Genomic DNA, 18069 nt, shown 5'->3' with positions numbered 1-18069 from the left:
CTTTTCATATTCCTCTTGGAATCAGGAATATTAATCACACCATAGCCACCTTAGGGTGATGGATGCTGTTTTTCATTGATATCACAGGGGTTTTCCTTAGGATATGATTTCATTTCTTTCCCAGTCCCTCTCACACTCCCAAATTGTCTGTCAAGGCTGGCGTTGCTTAGGTGTTAATTGCTTTGAATGCCTTCCCCCCGTGGGCTGTGATTTCTGGATGTCAGTCTCTCCACAAGCCCACCGTCCCAGCTTTCTCCTCAATCGCCTCCACGTTGCTAGGGCTGCCGTGGCTGGGCTTTTGCCGGCTGGCCCCATCCCAGCCAGGTTCAGTAGTTCCCCTGCTTTGCAGTTGCCCCTTTAAGGAACCGGGCCCAGACCTGCTGATGCTTCTGCAGAAGCTCCCCTGGGCCCAGAGGCAGGAGGACCGGAGCAGTGATGTCATCGGCAGCCTCCCCAGCCACAACGCAGGCTCCTTGAGCCGGAGAGATGATGATGCTGCAGGAGGGACGGCAGCCAGAGCCCAGAGCCTGGGCCTAGGAAGCACAGCCTGGGATAAGGCAAGTCAGTCAAGCAGCTCTTGAGAAGGGATGCTGCCCCCTCTTTCATCACAGGTACCACCATTTCCTCCTGCAGCGACCACTTTCCCCCACCCCCACCCCAAGCTTCCCAGGACACCAGGGGGAAGAAGGAGGATGTCTCCTCGCTAGGCCCCTGAACAGGAAGGAGCTGCCCACAAAGGGGGGGACTGGAGGTTTGGCAAGGGGAGACGCTAGTTCTTTGTTGGCTATTTCTAATGAATTTCATTGTCGGTGGAGAGATCTCCCAGCAGCCCTCTGCGAACACAAATATTCAGCTGGGAGAGACAAGGAGCCTTCTGGGGACAGTTATTAAATTTCTGGAGAAATTAAAGTCGTGGAGGATGGAGAAATAGAGGAAGGAGCTGGGGGAGAGAAGCTCCCCCAATGGGGGAGCAAGGAGATTTCCCCATTGCCTAGCCAGGTTAAGCTGCTTTTGGACCCTGTAACCTCAAATTCACTCAAGCTTTGATAGACAGTCAGGCAGACCTCCACCTCTCCCCGCTTTTGCCGGTGTCTCAGACTGACCTTAGTAAATGTGGTCCAGTTTTGGAGATTCCCTGAATGAAGAATAGTAAATCGGCTTCGATTTTGACTGGTGAAAAAAAGAGCGTGTTGGGGGTGGAGGTGGGTGTCCATCTGTGATTTTTTGAACATGTGGGTCTCCAAATTCAATATAACTTACTCCCGAGTAGAAAGAGCGCCTTTAAAATATTTGCTATTTCCATGGCTATCTTTGTCTTCCTGGTGACCTCATTATTCAGCATTTATTGGGGAGGGAAAAAAAAAAAAGGTACAAAGTGAAGTGCAAGACAGAAGGCAAGCTCTCTAAACAGGAGACTCTCAGAATGAATGGACTGACATGTCTGGATGACCTGGGGCAAGGGAAAGGGACGGTCCCAAAGGAGAAATAAATAACTGACCACAAATCCCACTGCTGGAAATCTTACCTCCAACTCTCTTTAGGGACCAGAGCTGGAAGGGAAAGATTTCTTAGAAGAAGGAACTTTTGAATGAAGTTTGGCCAGAGGAGAAGGAGTAGATTTAGGGAGAAATAACCCGTGATAGGAGTCATATGAGGGTATTTGAGGAGACAACGGGGGAGGAAATGGAGAGATGGAAATAAAATTTCCTTTCAGGGCAATTTTAAGCATTAAAAAAAAAAAAAGACACAAGTATGACCCACTTTCATTAATATAGTTGAGATGCTGGCTTCCTCCAATAAATCTTAAGGCATTTCTTAAGCTCAGTGATTTCCTTATTCTTAAGAAAGGTTCACCCCAAAGTGTCTGATCTCTTAGAGACCAGAGGATCCAGTGTGTTTCCTGTTGATTATGGAAAGGGCTGTGCAATAATACTATTTCTAGGCTTGTAAAGGCTTTTTTATAGGTTTCCTCATTCATCCCTCCCCCAAAACCCTGTGAAGTCAGTGTCATTAGTAACCTCATTTTCCAGAGAAGGAAGGTGAGACTTAGAAAGCTGAAATCATCTGACCAGAATCAAATTGCTAAGATGAGGCAGCATTTGAACTTAGATCTTCCGGCTATCAATTTCTGGTCTCTATACAATACCTGAACCATCTCTGAGCATCCTGCGGTAACTTAATGAAGGCAATTTGAAATAGGAGATAAAGGTTAATTTCTGATTTAAATGAATCCATAGAATCCTGCTTGGGCTTAAAAAAAATCAGTGTAATCTAGTTCTAACCTGATTAAATTTTTGATGGATTTCTACCCCTATTCCCAACCAATATTATATCCAAATATGAAAAACTATAGGGATTTTTAAAGTAAATTTTCTCAGGTATAATTTTGGTCTAGTGAGGATGTTTTATTAGGATCATAGGGCACTATAGTCACCCTATCATAATAGGTCAGGTAAGTGGCACAATGGTTAGAGCAATGGATCCGGAATCAAGAACACCTGGATTTGAATCCGTTCTCAGACATGTACATGAACAAGTATCTTAACCTCATATTTCTCACCTTCAAAATGGGAATAATAATAATAATAATAGCACTCATCTCCTAGAGTTGTTGTGAAGATCAAGTGAGATAATAATTATAAAGTCTTTAGAAGATAGCAAGTACTATATAAATGTTAACTATTATTATTTATTCCCAAGTAAGAAAAGTAACCCAATAATAATAATTTTATTTTATCATAGGATCCTAGAATGAGAGCTGGAAGATTACAATTCCAACTCCCTTCACTTTACAGATAAGGAAACTGAGGTCCAGGGAGGTCTGGAATAAGAAGAGAGATAGTCTGATTCCAAGGTCAGTTTCCCTTTTTTTAACTTGGGCTCCACCTAAATTCTTATCTGTTAATATAAGGATTTGGTCTCTGGGTATAAGTTGAGTGAGCTTCTAAAAAAAGTGTAGCACAGAATATCACAGAATCTAATGACCATGGCATTGAAATAATAATAATGATAATAACTAGTATTTGTATGTGATCTCATTTGAACCCTCACAACAGCCCTGAGAGGGAGGCACTATTATTATCCCCATTCTATAGATGGGAAAATTGAGGCAGACAAGGTGAAGTGACTTGGCCAGGGTCACACAGCTAGTAGATGTCTGAGGCAGGATTTGAATCTGTCTCCTCTTTATTCCTGAGGTTATTTTCAGAGATTAAATGATTCTGACAATAAAGATATTCTGTCACAGTGAAGCTTACTTCAAAAGTTTATACTTAGTTTTGGAAGAAAGATGAAAATAGATATTCTATTAGGCTGGGAGTTCCTTGAGAACAGTGATAACTGAGTTTTTGTTTTTTTGTTTTTTTTTTTTTTTTTTAAATGTCTTTCTTTGTATCCCCAGAACTTAGCAATGTGCCTGGCACATAATAGGTTGCTTAATAGATGCTGGTTGACTGACTGATTGGCTGACTTTGGAATAATTCAGAATTATTCCCTTAAAGAAAGACAGCACTGGGCATAATGGAGAGAGACCTGGCCTTGGATCCAGTAAGATGTAAATTCAAGTCATGCTTGGAGCCCACACCAGCTCTGAAAAACTGGGTAGATCACTAGTTTCTCATTGCATTTCCAATAGAGAACAACTGAGTTTTGGATTAGAGAACACAGGTTCACAGCCTCATTTTGAATTTTCATAATTCTATGATATTAGGTAACAGCCTCAGTTTCCCCATCCAAGAAGTAAAAAGGTTAGACTCATTTCTGAAGTCCATTTTAGTTTGCCTCAATGATCCCATCATCCTATAATCTCTGTGTAACTTAGAACAAATCTTCCCATCTCTCCTGGTCTCAGCTGAGTCATACATGAAATGAGGGGATTCACTTGACCCCTTCCAACTCTTTTATAAAACCATGAGGCTGTAAGTTACAGCCAGGGAGGAGACCTGTAAAGGCAGAGGAGCTTTCCACACTGGGAATGCCCTATGCTAATGGAATCATTAGTCCAGACTTCAAAAAATGTTTTTTTTTAAAAGGTCAGTAAGCAATTAACTGTCCTGGATGCTCTCTGTAACTTCAGTCCTCCCCCTCAGGAAGGACTACAAAGGAAAATTCTAAAATTGCTTAGATGCTGAACAGTTTTCTCTAAAGGGATAGGATAGCAAATTTCAAGCATGCTACTCAGGTAGGTTAATGACTGGTAGAAACAAAGCTTGGGTCAGAGTGGGATTTGAAATCAGGACCTCCTTGCAGGATTTGAATCCAGGATCATAATAGATGGCATTTTGTAGCATTTTATGGTTTGCAAAGTGTTTTGCACATACTTTCTTATTTGACCTGTCCTTCTGAGGTCTAACTGTGCTATTTGTTTTTTGATCAGGTCTCAGTCACACTTCTGAAGTAAGCACTATGAAGTGTTCACTCTTGCAGTGAAAATATTGATTAAAGAGACAAGAGCCTGACACAGAATGTCAGTATGATTGATCCCCTTGGCAAATTTTTCTTCCTTTCTCTAGGTTTCATGGTGTCTAAGAAACAGAGCACTGGGGAGCACCATCTCACCTATGATAGCAATCCTTCCATAGTGTTGCAAGCATGGGTATTCTGGGAAATGTCTACTTTTTGGGGGGGTAGGGAGAATTGTATATAAGATATGCATCATTGACATTTTATCCATCACTTCCTTAAGTTTAGACAATTGACCAAATAATAAATCAAACCTTGATTTGTAGCATTTGATGATTTCAGAGGTATAAATGTTCAAACTGAAATTTTAACAATTGGTATACCAACGACTATAAGTAGGTTTTCAAGCAAGGAGTCAGACTAGACAATAATCCATAAATTAATAAATGCTTTATTGTTCTTTTCACCACACATTCCCCCATTTTAGGAGGTCAGGGGGCCTAGCATCATAGATTTTTAACTTATTATGACCCCATGAAATGCATGCCCTCCGACGTGGCATGCCCACCTTCCACCAAGCTATCATTACTCTTTTTTAGCTGATGAATGGGTAGGATGCTTGGGTCCTCCTTCACCTGCACCCCTGAGAAGTTCTAGGAAAAAGGTGAGGGCCTTGAGTTTTGGAAAACGGCCTAGATTCTCACATAGACATGTCTGATTGGTTTCACATCTGTGATGTCACAGTCAGTGAAGCCCTGGGGATTGGTCGGTGATTATACAGGTATAGGGTTTAGAAGTTTCCAGGCGTAGAAGATTCCAGAAAGGGGCAGGAGGAAGGGGAGATTAGGCAGGAGAAGGAGTGTGTCTATAGCAGAGAGCGCCTGCCGCCAACAAGCCTTATGGATTTCAGAGAGGCCCAGAGAATCAGAGAGGTTGTTTTGGACTATCCCACGCAATTTTTTTTCCTACTAGAATCATCAGGAAATGTTGCTCAAGGATCATTGGGGGTAAGTTCAACCTGTGGACCTCTTCCTCAGCCCCTTCGTTATACCCCTTCCCCACTACTTTATTCTACAATGTCATTTTTTCCCCCCTCCACACTACTTTATTCTACGAGTGCAGAGGGCAGGAACTCTGAAAAGGTATACTTAACACTCATTATGATTGATGTAATCTTACAACAAGATATTTACTCAATAGAATTGATGAGATAATGGTCCCCTAGTGGTAGAATGGTTGGCTTATACTCAGCGTGATGAATTGATGTAATTGTAATCGAGTATTTAAGAGGTCAGAGTCAGACCGAAATCAGAGACTGAAATGGGCAGCCTGCTGACTGGCTGACTGGAAGAGACGAGAGACTGGAGACTGACTGGCTGACTGAGACTGCTGACGCAGACTGGGAGAACGAAGGAGACAGGGCAGCCACCATGAGGGTCTTTGTCCTCTAGTCTCTGAGTCTGAGAGCCGGAGCTCCAGCCTCCAGTCCTCTGTCTTCTCTGTCTCCCAGTCTATCTTCCCTCCCAGATCTCTTCACTCTTCTATATGCTTTTAAAAGTACATCATCATCAGAGGTGTCGATCTTGTAGAACTATACTAAGTACATGTAAATTAGAGAATTATTATCTCAACTTCACTGAGTTAACACCTTGTTGTAAGATTACTTGTTTCAAGTACACTTGGCCCTCTACATATGAGAGGCAATTGAGGTTAAGTGACTTTTCCAGGGTCACACAGCTAATAAGTGTTAAGTGTCTGAGGCTGGATTTGAACTCAGGTCGTCCTGATTCTAAAGTTGGTGCTCTATGTAGTCCACCATCTAGCTGCTCCAATGTTACCATGCTGTTCTAGATTTCCCTTCCTGAAGTGGGAATACACAACTAACAATCATGGTGGTATCAGATATGAAATTAAGATATCAAAATGACCAATGAACTTGGAATCACAGACTTTAAGGTTGAATATTGGCTCTGCCATTGTAATCATGAACAAATTATGCCCTTCTCTAGGTTTCTGCGTCCATAAAATGAGGGGGCTAAGCTAATAATCTCTAAACTGGTCCCTAGAGCTTTGATTCCATGTAAATAATTTAAGCATCAAAAACTTTTGAGATTTTTATGATTGAATTTATTACTAATTAACCATGGTTCTCATCATGACATAAATGATTCAAGAAGTATGGTGTTAGTTTGGGGAACTCTTAGTGTAAGAATTTACCCCCATCAACCCAGGTTGTGATCTATCTATGATTGAATAAATAAGTCTCTAGCACATAGTAGGCATAATAAATGCTGATTGATTAGTAACAGACTCACAATAATAAAATAATTCCTGTGCCAAGCTATCTCTTGGTGAGGTACATGCAGTGGGAAGGAAGGAAGAATACTTGGCTAGATCCCATCTTCTTAAATTGGGGTTCACATCTTGTTACTGAATGTGGGGGTTGTAAAATTATGTTTTCTTTGTATACCTATTTTAGATACCTCTATATCTGGGATCATGTAAAAATTTTTCTGTTGAAAAGGGATTGCAAGTGGAAAAAGTTTAAGAAGCCTTGGGCTAGATCGTCTCATAGATCCTTGTAACTTGCCAGTTTTAGATAGATTCAACACTATAATTCACTTATTAAACTTTTTCTTTTTCTAGTTGTCTTCTGCGTACATTTTCTATAGAACCATCAGAGGAAAAAAATTAGTAGATGAAGTAGATTAAAAATCAATGCAGAATAGTGGATTGAGGGGCTTACCTTGAATGCAGGAGCATCTGCTTCAGTCCTCCCTCTGATCCCCACTAACTATGGGAAAATCATTTGGATCTCCTGGGTCTCAGTTTCCTCATCTGTAAAATAGAAGGCTTGGCCTGATTAGCCAGGGGCTTTGCTTCCTCTAGGGTCTATTTCTCCCTTCAACACTAAAAATGCTCTCTGAATCTGACCACATAAAATCTCTGAGGGCTCTTGTCTTGTGACAGTTTTGCTCATGGGCAGTGTTGATGAGAGAAGGATGATAAGGACCCAATTCAACATGCTGTTGTCATCCTAGAATTGCACAGAACCTCAGAGCAAAAAGGGACTTGGGTCCAGTCAGTGTAATCATTAACTGAAAGAATCCCCCTCCCCAACAACAACCAGGCTCTGCTCAGACCACCTTCCCTCCTATGTGCCGCCCAGGTGGCTCAATCCCATGCTTCCCCTCCCAGATAATCGGTGATTTGACCTCTCTGTCTGACATGAACAAACAGTAGTTTTTTAATTGAAGGGAATGAATGAAACATCACAGGTAAATACTAGAAATTATTCAGACAAGTTGCATTTAAAGGTGAAAACATAAGTTCCTGCTGACATGAGAATTTTCTTATCAATCAATCCATGAAGAAGTATTAGGTCTCTGCAGGATGTTGGCCACTGTTCTAGACTGGGGATACTCAAGTGAAACAAGGAAAGAGGTACCACACTAACAGATAAGTGAATGCAGGATAAATATGCAGCAATGGGAGGTGACCCTCGGAACTGGGAGCATCAGGAAAGACTTTTTGTAGGAGGCAGAGGTGAGGATGAGAAGATTCCAGGCATAAGGGAACATCAAGAACAAATAAATGAACTTTGGGGACCAGAATGCTGTGTTCAAAAAGTGATCCTCCAGCTGCCAGAGCTCCCCAACCCTGAAATTTCCTTGGATGTACTTTGCATCTATTTAGGATTAAGAGTTGGAAGGGACCTCTAAGGCTGTCTGGTTTTACCTCCTTCATTCTATAGCCGTGGATGCTGGGGGCCTGGGAGAGGAAGTTTCTTGCCCAGCATCACACAGGTTGGGTTGCAAGTGGATGTACCTGTTGTTTCCCTCAATAGAATGTGAATTCCTGGAGGTCAGAGAAGATTTCCCTTTTGTCTTTGTCTCTTCCACACCTGGCACAGTGTTTGGCACCCAAAGGGCATTTAACAAATATTTATGGACTTATTGACAAATGGACAAATGTATAGATGAATGGAGGCAGGGAGAAATGGATGAATGGATGGAAGAAGGCAAAGAGGAATAGATGGATGGATGGATGGGTGGGTGGGTGGAGGCAAGGAGGAATAGATGGGTGGATGAATGGATAGAGGCAAGGAGGAATAGATGGATGGATAGATGAATGGGTGGATGGATGAATGGAGGCAAAGAGGAATAGCTAGATGGATGGATGGATGAAAGGAAACAGGGAAGAATGGATAGTTGGATGGATAATGACAAGGAGAAAAGGATGGATGGCAAGGAGGAATGGATGGATGGATGGATAGAGAGATACCAATACACACATGTGACTTTTCTTTTCTACAGGAACGTCCACTGACCTTCCTTTCCTAGGATGATCCCTCCTACAACTGGGACCCCTCCTCCAAGTGAGGTTCTCTTCCCTACACTGACTTCTCAGGAATTCTGGAGGTCACAGGTTTCGGGATACTCAGGAACTGTGACTCGGCACATCAGCCATCGGGCCAACAACTTTAAGAGACACCCCAAGAGGAGGAAACATATCCGTCCCTCTCCACCCCCACCTCCGAATACACCCTGTCCTATAGACCTGATTGACTTTGGGGACCTGCACCCCCAGAGGTCCTTCCGGGAGCTGCTATTCAATGGCTGCATCCTCTTTGGAATTGAGTTCAGTTATGCCATGGAGACAGCGTACGTGACCCCCGTACTGCTCCAGATGGGACTCCCCGATGAGCTCTACAGCATGGTCTGGTTCATCAGTCCAATTCTAGGTAACCACTAATTTCAAATATTCTTCTGTTATTTTCGGGTCTTATACAATAATGACAATAATTAACATATTTATGCAGCACTTTAAAGATTGCAAAGCTCTTTGTGTATATTAATAACCATTTATTAAGTATCTACCATGTGGCAGCGTGTGATAAGCATTGGGAATACAAAAAGAGGCGAAAGATATTCCCTGCCCTCGAGGAGATTACAATCTAATGAGAGAGACAACATGGAAACAAATTACATATATAAACAAGCTATATACAGGGCAAAAAGAAAATAATTAATAGGAGGAAGAATTAAGGGGGATTGAGGAAGGCTTTGGTAAAAGACGGGATTATTGCTGTAACTTGAAAGGAAGTTGGAGGTCAGTGGAGGAGGGAGTGTTCTCCAGGCACAGGGGAGAGCTGGAGAGAACAGAAGGTGACAGATAAGACTGTTCTTGTTCATGAAGTAGCCAAGAGGCTGGGATTAAAGAGTGTGTGTTGGAGAGGAAAATAAAGACTGGAAAGGAAGGAGGAATCTGGCTTGTAAAGGGCTTTAAATGGCAAACAAAGCATTTTGTATTTGCTGGAGTTGTGAGTAGAGGCGTGACCTGAGCTTTAGGGAAATCTCTTTAGTGACTGAATGGAAGATATATTGGAGTGGGTTCCGACTGGGGATGGCAAAGCCACCAGCAGCTACTGCAGTAGTACGGGTGTGAAGTGATGAGGGTCTGCATCAGGGAGAGTCCGGTTCAGAGGTGAGAAGGGGAAGTATTTGAGAGATCCTGCAAAGATAGAATTAGCAGACTTTGGCCACAGTTTGTTTGTTTGTGTGTGTGTGTGTGTGTGTGTGTGTAAGAAAGAGACAGAGACAGAGACAGACATATAGACACTGAGAAACAAAAAGAGAGAGAAAAGGAGAGAGAGAGACAGAGAGACAGAGTGACAGAGAGAGAGAGAGAAGAGACAAAGACAGAGTCAGAGACAGACAAAAGGAGACACAGAGACTCAGAGAGAGAGAAAAACACATAGAGAGGGGTCCAGGATGACCCCAGTCCTAAGGGACTGGGAGGATGATGTCACCCACTTTGATCTTGATGGCAGCCCAGTTAAAACCGGTGCTATTATAATCTGTCTATTAACTGTACTTGAGATAAATTACGTGACTTATTCAGGACCACACAGTAAATGTCTGAGACAGAATTTGTCTCTGGTCTTCCTGACTCCAAGTTCAGTGCTCTGCCCACTGGACCTCCCCAGCTAGCTTCCTTCATAGTTAACACTGCATTGTATATATGGGGTCATAGGTAAATGAAATTTGCTAAATGAATCTGTATTTATGTAGAGGGAGTTATGCCATTACTGATGAAAGAGTAGGAAAAATTCCAGCCTGGATGCAGGACACGGGTTCAAATCTCAGTTGTGCTTCTAATCACCTTGGGGACCTTGAGCAGGTCCCTTTCTTGCTTTGGGTCTCAGTTTCCTCATCTGTAAAATGAGCAAGTTGGACCAACTAATCTTTAAAATTCTTCCAAGTTTACTAAAGAAGGAAATGGCCAATCACTGCAGTATCTCTGCCAAGAAAACCCCAAATAGAGTCCCAACCCCAGGAAGAGCTTGGTCAAAAAATTGAAGGAGGAAATGATGGGGCTGTAAAAAAGTGATTGAACTATTAAAAGAAAAAAGAAAAAAAGAGGGTCACTGACAGAAATGACTCAACGAAACCACACTAAGTCAAAGATGGTTAGCTCCAGTTAATCTGGTGATCCTACTCTCAAAGATGAAGGGAGAAGAGTCATCTTAGGGGTCATTGGTCAAGCCATGTTGATTTGACTCAGGTAGCAAAGTGGTACAATGAATAGAATGCTGGACTGGGAAGTGAGGAAGACATGAGTTCAACTCCTGCCTCAAACATTTACTGTGATCCCAGGCAAGTCATTTTCTCAGTCTCAGTTTCCTCACCTGTAAAACGGAGATTCAAAATAACACTACCTCCCAGGATTGCTGAAAGGATGAAATAAGGTAATATTCTTAAAGCATTTTCCAAACCTTAAAGTGCTATATAAGTTCCAATTATTATTATTAACTCATCTTTAGGAGTTCAAATCTGGCTTCAGATACTTACTAGCTGTATGATCCTGGGCAAGTCACTTCACCCTGTTTGCCTTAGTTTCCTCATCTGTAAAATGAGTTGGAGAAGGAAATGACAGAAAATTCTAGTCTCTTTACCAAGACAATCCCAAATGAAATCCCAAGGAGTTGGATATAACTGGAAAATGAGTGAACAGTAATAATAGAAATATTTAGACTTGGCAACAGATTCAAATAGAGATGACATCTAGATGCAGGCTGGTGGTCTTCTAGGGAACTTTGAAAGGGATTGGGGGAAATCCAAGTTCTGTTTTGAGCTTGTTGAGTTTGAGGTGTCCATGAGACATCCAAAATGTCTAAATAGTCAGAGGCGCAAGACTGGCGATCAGGAGAGAGGAGGGCTAGATAAACGACTGAGAATCATCAATATAAAAAGTTCTTTCTGTTTAAATTCCTTTGAGCTCTGACATCACAGAACAAGATCTGGGAGTTCTGTTGAAGATGTAAGATCATTCAATTTTGGGAAGAAAAGGGCCTGATATATTAACTAGCAGCAGAAACCTCATAGGTCTCATAGCAGAAGATAGATCTGCATCCTGAGAAAAAGGAAAGCAGCAAGAAAAAGCAGTAAAAGGCATTGTAAAGAACATTAGCTTTGAAATCACAGGCTCTGTTTTCAAATCTTGGCTGCTATTTTACTACCTACAGATTTCTGAGTTTAAGTTTCTCCTTTCTCAAATGAAGTAGTTGATTAAAATGGTCTCTTGAAGCTCTATGTTTTAAGGCCCTTTCAGCTTTCAATTTGTATTGTTTTGAATTAAGTTTTTGTTTTTTCCACACTAGACCAGACAACCGCGATAGGGTTTTTTTTAAGTATTTTAAAATTCAGAGCTTAACAAATACCCACTAAAATGTATATCTCCACATACAAAGTAAAGTAGGAAAAGAAGTTTGTACATAAAACTATAAATTTCTATTAGGTATAGCTTGCTATTCTATTTATATAATAAATTCAATACAGTTTTATAACAAATGATTATATTGCATATGATCTTATCATATATTATATAATTATGATATTACTGTTGCATAATATATTATCATAGAATAGATTATATTCAATTAAATCATAATACATTAGAAATATATCACAACATATATATCATGGCAATTATTTAATATATAGCTTCTACAATTGTGTTATATAATATATGATTAACACAATTATATATTATATAATTTATATAATTGTATATGAAGATACAGTTTATATAATAAATTCAATACAGTATTATATAATCAATAATAAATTTGACGTCACTTTCAAAGCTGTCCTGCTTGTCTGTGTTCCCTTTCCTTCTATTTTTTCCTATGCTTTAACTAAAAGGAATTAAAGAATGCTTCAATGACTTTCTTTTCTTTCTTTTTCTTTTTTTATGGCTCAATCACTTTTTTACAGCCCTGTCATTTCCCCCTTCAATCTTTTGGTCAAATTGAAAAGAAAATTAATAAATATACAGTCGATTTAAAAAAAAAACAATCAAGGAAAACAAATCCCCATATCCACTATCCAATTCAATCTATTTGATCCTTCAAAGCACAACTAAGATGTAACCACCTACTCCAAGGCTTTTCCTGATTCTACTCCACCCCCTTCTCACCTCCTATGATTAATCCAAAAATATATGTACCATTTTGCATCTTGAGTCTATCGTCTCTGCCGACAGGAGTGGGTGGTGTGCTATTGGACAAATTGTTGGTTGGTCATTGAATTAATCATCTTATCTCTCAAAATTGTTTTTAACATACAATCTTAAAGAGTTATCTAGGACACCAGGAGGCTAAATAATTAACTCATGCCACCCAAATCATGTGCGTCAAAAGCAGAATTTGAACCCTGTTCTCTCTGACCTCTGCCTACTAGACCATACTCTCTTAAACTTGCTTACATTTTAGTTCATTTGGTTCTCAGGATGAACCAAAGGAGGCTTCTGCTTTGCTTTCTATTTTAAAGTGCTCAATTTAGTCCTGAGAATGGATCATTAATTTAGGAGGCCTCGTGACCAGTAGCCATCTGGGACCACTTGGAGGAGACAAAGCAATAGAGTGGAAGGTTCTACCTAAGACTTAAGTAATTCCTCGGAATCTTATGGACTGTCACAGCTACTTAATGGGAGTCACAGCTGCTGTCAGGAGTCTGAGGAGAAATTTTAAAGGAAATCTGACAGGATCCTCTTTATTCATGTTTTTTCTACTGACTGATAATCCAGGTTTTCCTTCCATTCAATCTCTCAAAATAATAAAACTAATTAGCATAGAGAACATTAAGGTTTGCAAAGCATTTTACAAATATTGTCTCATTTTATTCTTACTTCAATCCTGGGAGATAGGTATTAGTGTTATCCTCAGATGGGGGAAACCGAGGCAAGTTAATTGCTTTTCTAGGGTCACATTGCTAAAAATTATCTGAGACAGGTCTTTCTGATACAAGATCCAGTGTTCCACTCCTTGAACCATCTGATTGCCTCAGAGTCACATGGCTCTTCTAAACACAACTCAGGTGTGACCTAGTACATCAAGACCTTTGCTAATTCTATTTCACCCCTATCCCATCTCCTCCAATTAATACTATTTCCTTCTTAAAATTACCTTGTGTTTAGTTTACTTATCTTTGTATACATTTTTTCTTCAGGAAACTGTTTTAGGGCAGGTCCTAAAAGTTTTTTTGTCTCTCTGTCTCTCATTCTCTGTTTGTCTTTCTCCATCTGTGTCTCTGTCTCTTTTAGTATCGTTCTTTGTTTCTGTGTCTGTCTCTTTTTTCTCTTCTCTCTCTTTCCCTCTGTCTGTCTGTTTCTCTGACTCTCTGTCTCTCTTTGTTTGTCTCTGTTTCCTGTCTCTCTTTGTGTCTCTGTTTCCTGTCTCTCTTTGTGTCTCTGTCTGTCTCACCTTCCTCCTCCCTTCCCTTCCTCTTCCCTCCCCCCTTTCTTTCTGTCCCTGTCTTTGTCTGTCTGTGTGTCTGTCTCTCTCTGTCTCTGTCTCTCTGTCTCTCTCTTTCTTCCCCCCTTCTCTCCCCTTCCCTCCCCCCCGCTCCCCTCCAGTGTCTAGCTCTCTCCTCATTGGTTCTTCTGGATGCCAGATGTGAACATGGTTGATAATTGTGGCCACCTTTTTGTTGTAGGTTTCCTATTGCAGCCTTTGTTGGGTGCTTGGAGTGACAGATGTACTTCAAGATTTGGAAGGAGGCGGCCTTTCATCCTGGTGCTGGCTATAGGTTTGTGATTTTGCTATTTTAAACACTGCCTTCTTCCCCGCCCCCAAGAAAAGTCCCTTTGATTTCAGAAGAGCCCAACCTGGTGACTAAAGCAGACAGAGAATCAGCACCTGCCTCACTCAGGGCATTTGACTTTTGTGTTTTCACTTTTAGACACTTTGCTGAACTGAGACATGAATCATGTGGAAGGGCTCATCCTTGCCCCATGAATGTAACTTGGGTTGGGCCACCTGTCTGATTAAAGGATGGGAAAGGATTTTCCATCACTTGGTTCCCACCACACACAGCTGGCAAACCCATTTCTTATGTGAGGGGATGTTCTAAGTCATATCACAATTCTAAATGGCTGCACCTGGCATCCCCCAAGGGCATATTGCTGGACCAACAACAGCCTGGGCTTTGGGTCGTAGTGCAAAGTGGCCTGTTTATGGCATCTCCTTGACTCACTAAGGTCTTTTCTTCCCTCTCCCATCCTAGGTGCACTCCTGGGGCTTTCGCTTTTACTGAATGGGAGAGACATTGGCCTAGCTCTGGCAGACACTGTCAGTAATCATAAATGGGGCATTATTCTGACTATATGTGGAGTGGTACTCATGGATTTCAGTGCTGACTCAGCAGACAATCCGAGCCATGCCTACATGATGGATGTATGCAGTCCCGTGGATCAAGACAGAGGACTCAACATCCATGCACTCTTAGCAGGTACTGTATTGTTTTCAAAAAGCCAAAATGGCCTTGCTCAACATAGCGCCATGGTCCTTACACATTGAATTTCATTTCATTGAATTAACTTCCTATATAACAAAAACTTCCTGACCCTTAAAACTACTTTAAACTTGAATGAGGTAAGAGGCAATGGGATCCTCCTCACTGTAGGGGAAAGGAAGGGTTTTTAAGCAAAGGTTGGATGGTCATTTGTTTGAGCAATTGTAGAGAACGGGCACCCAAAACAAAGAGTGCCCATTGGACTAGTTGGCTTCTGATATTCTGTGATTATACCCAAAGTTGGGGATGAAAAAACATTTCTTTGTAAACTGGTAGAGATGAATGGTGATTTGCACCATTGAAAAGATCTACCCTACAGACTAGAAAAGAGATTAATCCAAGTGGAAAAACAAAGTCTTCGTAGCACTTGGGTTCTACTGAATGTCCCAGAAGAATGAGATCATTTACACATTCATAGGTCATGGGATCATAGACTTAAAGTTGGAAGATGGCTAAAAGACATTAAATTCACCTTACTGAAGAGGAAACTCAAAGTAATTAATTGATTTGCCCAAGGTCAAAGAGGATTTCAATTCAATATTCTGATTCTAAGATTCTTTCTTCAGTCAAGGAAAAGAATTAGCAACATGGCTTACTTTGATATCTATACACTTTTAATGGCAGTACAACCTAGTGGATAGAGCCTCAAAGTTAGGAAAATCTGGGCTCTGGAAGATCCTGGGGAAGCCCCTCAACCTGACTCAATGGCTCCAGACAACTCTCTCAATGTGAAAGTCACAAAACAGGGGCTGATCAGCTTGGGGGGAGGAAGTTTCCTCGAAGGGAGGAAATGCCAATGAAATAAAAGTTCTGGACCAGAAAAACAATGTTCTAATGAGACAGAATAGATACTTAGAAGGCTCACTTTGCATTCAGGAGAATCTGGATTTAAGATCTGCCTCTGATCATGCAGGATCAGAGGGAGTTTCAACATTGCCAGATTCTGATATTGACAAAATCATAGATTTGGACCAAAAGAAAAATACTTTTAAGATGAAGAATATTAGAAATGAAACAAGTACAAATAAAAGAGTTATTCTGTACAAAATAAATACAAGGTAATTTAGGGAAAAGGAAGGCCCTAATCAATGGGTGGGTGCAGGAAGATGCTGCTTGAATCAAGATTTGAAAGAAATTTCGGATTTCCAGAGACACTCAGCAGAAGTAGAAACCAGGGGAGGAAGATTTTATCTAGGGAAGCTTTATCACAGGAACAGTGAGGGGAATGTTCTTGCTCTTTCTAGAAGAAATGACAGTGCTGATTTGATTATTGCTTTTAAGCAAGAGATGAAAAGAGAGCAAAGAGGTGTCTTTCCATGGCAGAATGGAGGATGGCATGTCCCAAGATGTCCTGGATGGATGAACGGTTATGAAGCAAGTTGTTTATACACTTTTAGGTGATTTTGCAGTAACCAGTTAAGTTCAGCCTGAGGAGAGATCTGAACTGAACAGATTAACTCACCCAAGGAAAAGAGTCATGGTCTCTGGACCATTTGGTAGGCTATGCTATGTAGGAGAGCAGGGTAGTGGAAAGATAGCATGATGTCCAAAAATATCCAGGTTGAATGGATGATTATAGTTAATATGGATATTAAGGGCTAACACCAAAAATATTAGATCACAGAATTTTAGGTTAGAAAGGATTCAAGAGGCCATTTAGTCTAACTCTTAGCTGAAGAATTTATTCTGTTACATGCCTGATTTTTACGTGTGTGTGTGTGTGTGTGTGTATCTTGCAATAACCCCAATTATTTGTTACGACATAGAAAACTGGTGAGCTTTCTGACCTTTATATCAATCCAGGTAGAAGGGGCACAAAATTGTAGATGAGAATGTAGTTGTAGTTCTTGATAAGCTTTGTGAGATTGAACAATGTGCTTTCCAGGTAAGAGAAGTAAGTGTGTGTGTCTATACCTCAACACTATAGTCTGCATTTCAAGTACAACTCTGCTGAAACAATTTTGTTTAATAATATTCTACATCCAAGATGTTGCTAATGTCCAAACTGCCTCCCTTTCTCCTCATGCTCTTCAATATGTGTCTCCCCCAAGATGATTTGAAGTAAAATTTATCGAAATCCTTTACAAGGAGAATATTATAATGTATTAAAATATAGTTTAGGATTAATAGAAACTGTTTATCAAGTGATTTAATAGGTTTGGTATATTGAGCTGAATTGGAGCCCAGAAAGCAATAGCATATAGGGAAGACAAATCCTACTGTTCAAACATACTTGAGTTTCCAGTCCAATCAATAGCCAGAAAACTATGCAGATTAACAAAGCTTTCTAACATTGAAATGGTCCAATCTGAAACTGGAACTTTATTTGGCTGATCAACTGGCCACTGGATAGTCTGATTCTCTTAGCAATAGCCATTACAGAATAAATATTCTGAATCTATACACTGATTCTTCTAATATAGCTATATCTCTCACCTGGAGAGCACACTTGCTATTATTTGTTTAATCTCACAATGCTTATCAAGAACTACAACTATATTCTCATCTACAATTTTGTTCCCCTTCTACCTGAATAGGTGTAAAAGTTAGAAAGTTCACCAGTTCTCTATATCATACCAAATAATTGGTGTTATTCCAAGAGAATTTACCATAAAGTAATCAAACACACATCATTCAGTCTCCCGTGCACACTTTCCAGGATTCTTGAGTCAAGCCCCAGACTTGCTTCCTGGGGCCATAGGTATGGAAAGTGCATTGTTAATACTTAACATTGCCAACTTAGGAACCTCTGAGTAAAACTTTTGTATAAGTTAAAAGGAATTCTTGATTCTTTGAACTGTTCAAATGACAT

At 40.6% G+C, this 18069-nt stretch overlaps 1 protein-coding gene across 5 annotated transcripts in view; it reads left to right on the top strand.

The window, feature by feature from the left end:
- The first annotated feature begins 439 nt into the window (after nucleotides 1-439).
- SLC45A1 (solute carrier family 45 member 1) overlaps nucleotides 440-18069 on the top strand; it is a 39494-nt gene continuing 21864 nt past the window's right edge. The window contains exons 1-5 of one of the 5 annotated variants that reach the window (XM_051988640.1): nucleotides 440-611; nucleotides 2743-2854; nucleotides 8718-9145; nucleotides 14400-14492; nucleotides 14970-15194. In XM_051988640.1, coding sequence (XP_051844600.1) covers nucleotides 8746-9145; nucleotides 14400-14492; nucleotides 14970-15194 — 718 coding nt within the window. In that variant the 5' untranslated portion in view covers nucleotides 440-611; nucleotides 2743-2854; nucleotides 8718-8745. Of the gene's footprint in view, nucleotides 612-2742; nucleotides 2855-5221; nucleotides 5409-7924; nucleotides 7948-8717; nucleotides 9146-14399; nucleotides 14493-14969; nucleotides 15195-18069 lie in introns of those variants that run through there. The other 4 variants (XM_051988639.1, XM_051988637.1, XM_051988642.1 and 1 more) reach the window with 4 other exon arrangements.

The sequence above is a fragment of the Antechinus flavipes genome, chromosome 3 (genome assembly GCF_016432865.1).
Source record: "Antechinus flavipes isolate AdamAnt ecotype Samford, QLD, Australia chromosome 3, AdamAnt_v2, whole genome shotgun sequence".
Taxonomy (NCBI): Eukaryota; Metazoa; Chordata; class Mammalia; order Dasyuromorphia; family Dasyuridae; genus Antechinus; species Antechinus flavipes.
The sequence above is the reverse complement of the archived record's forward strand: the minus strand, read 5'-3'. Positions and strand labels throughout refer to the sequence as shown.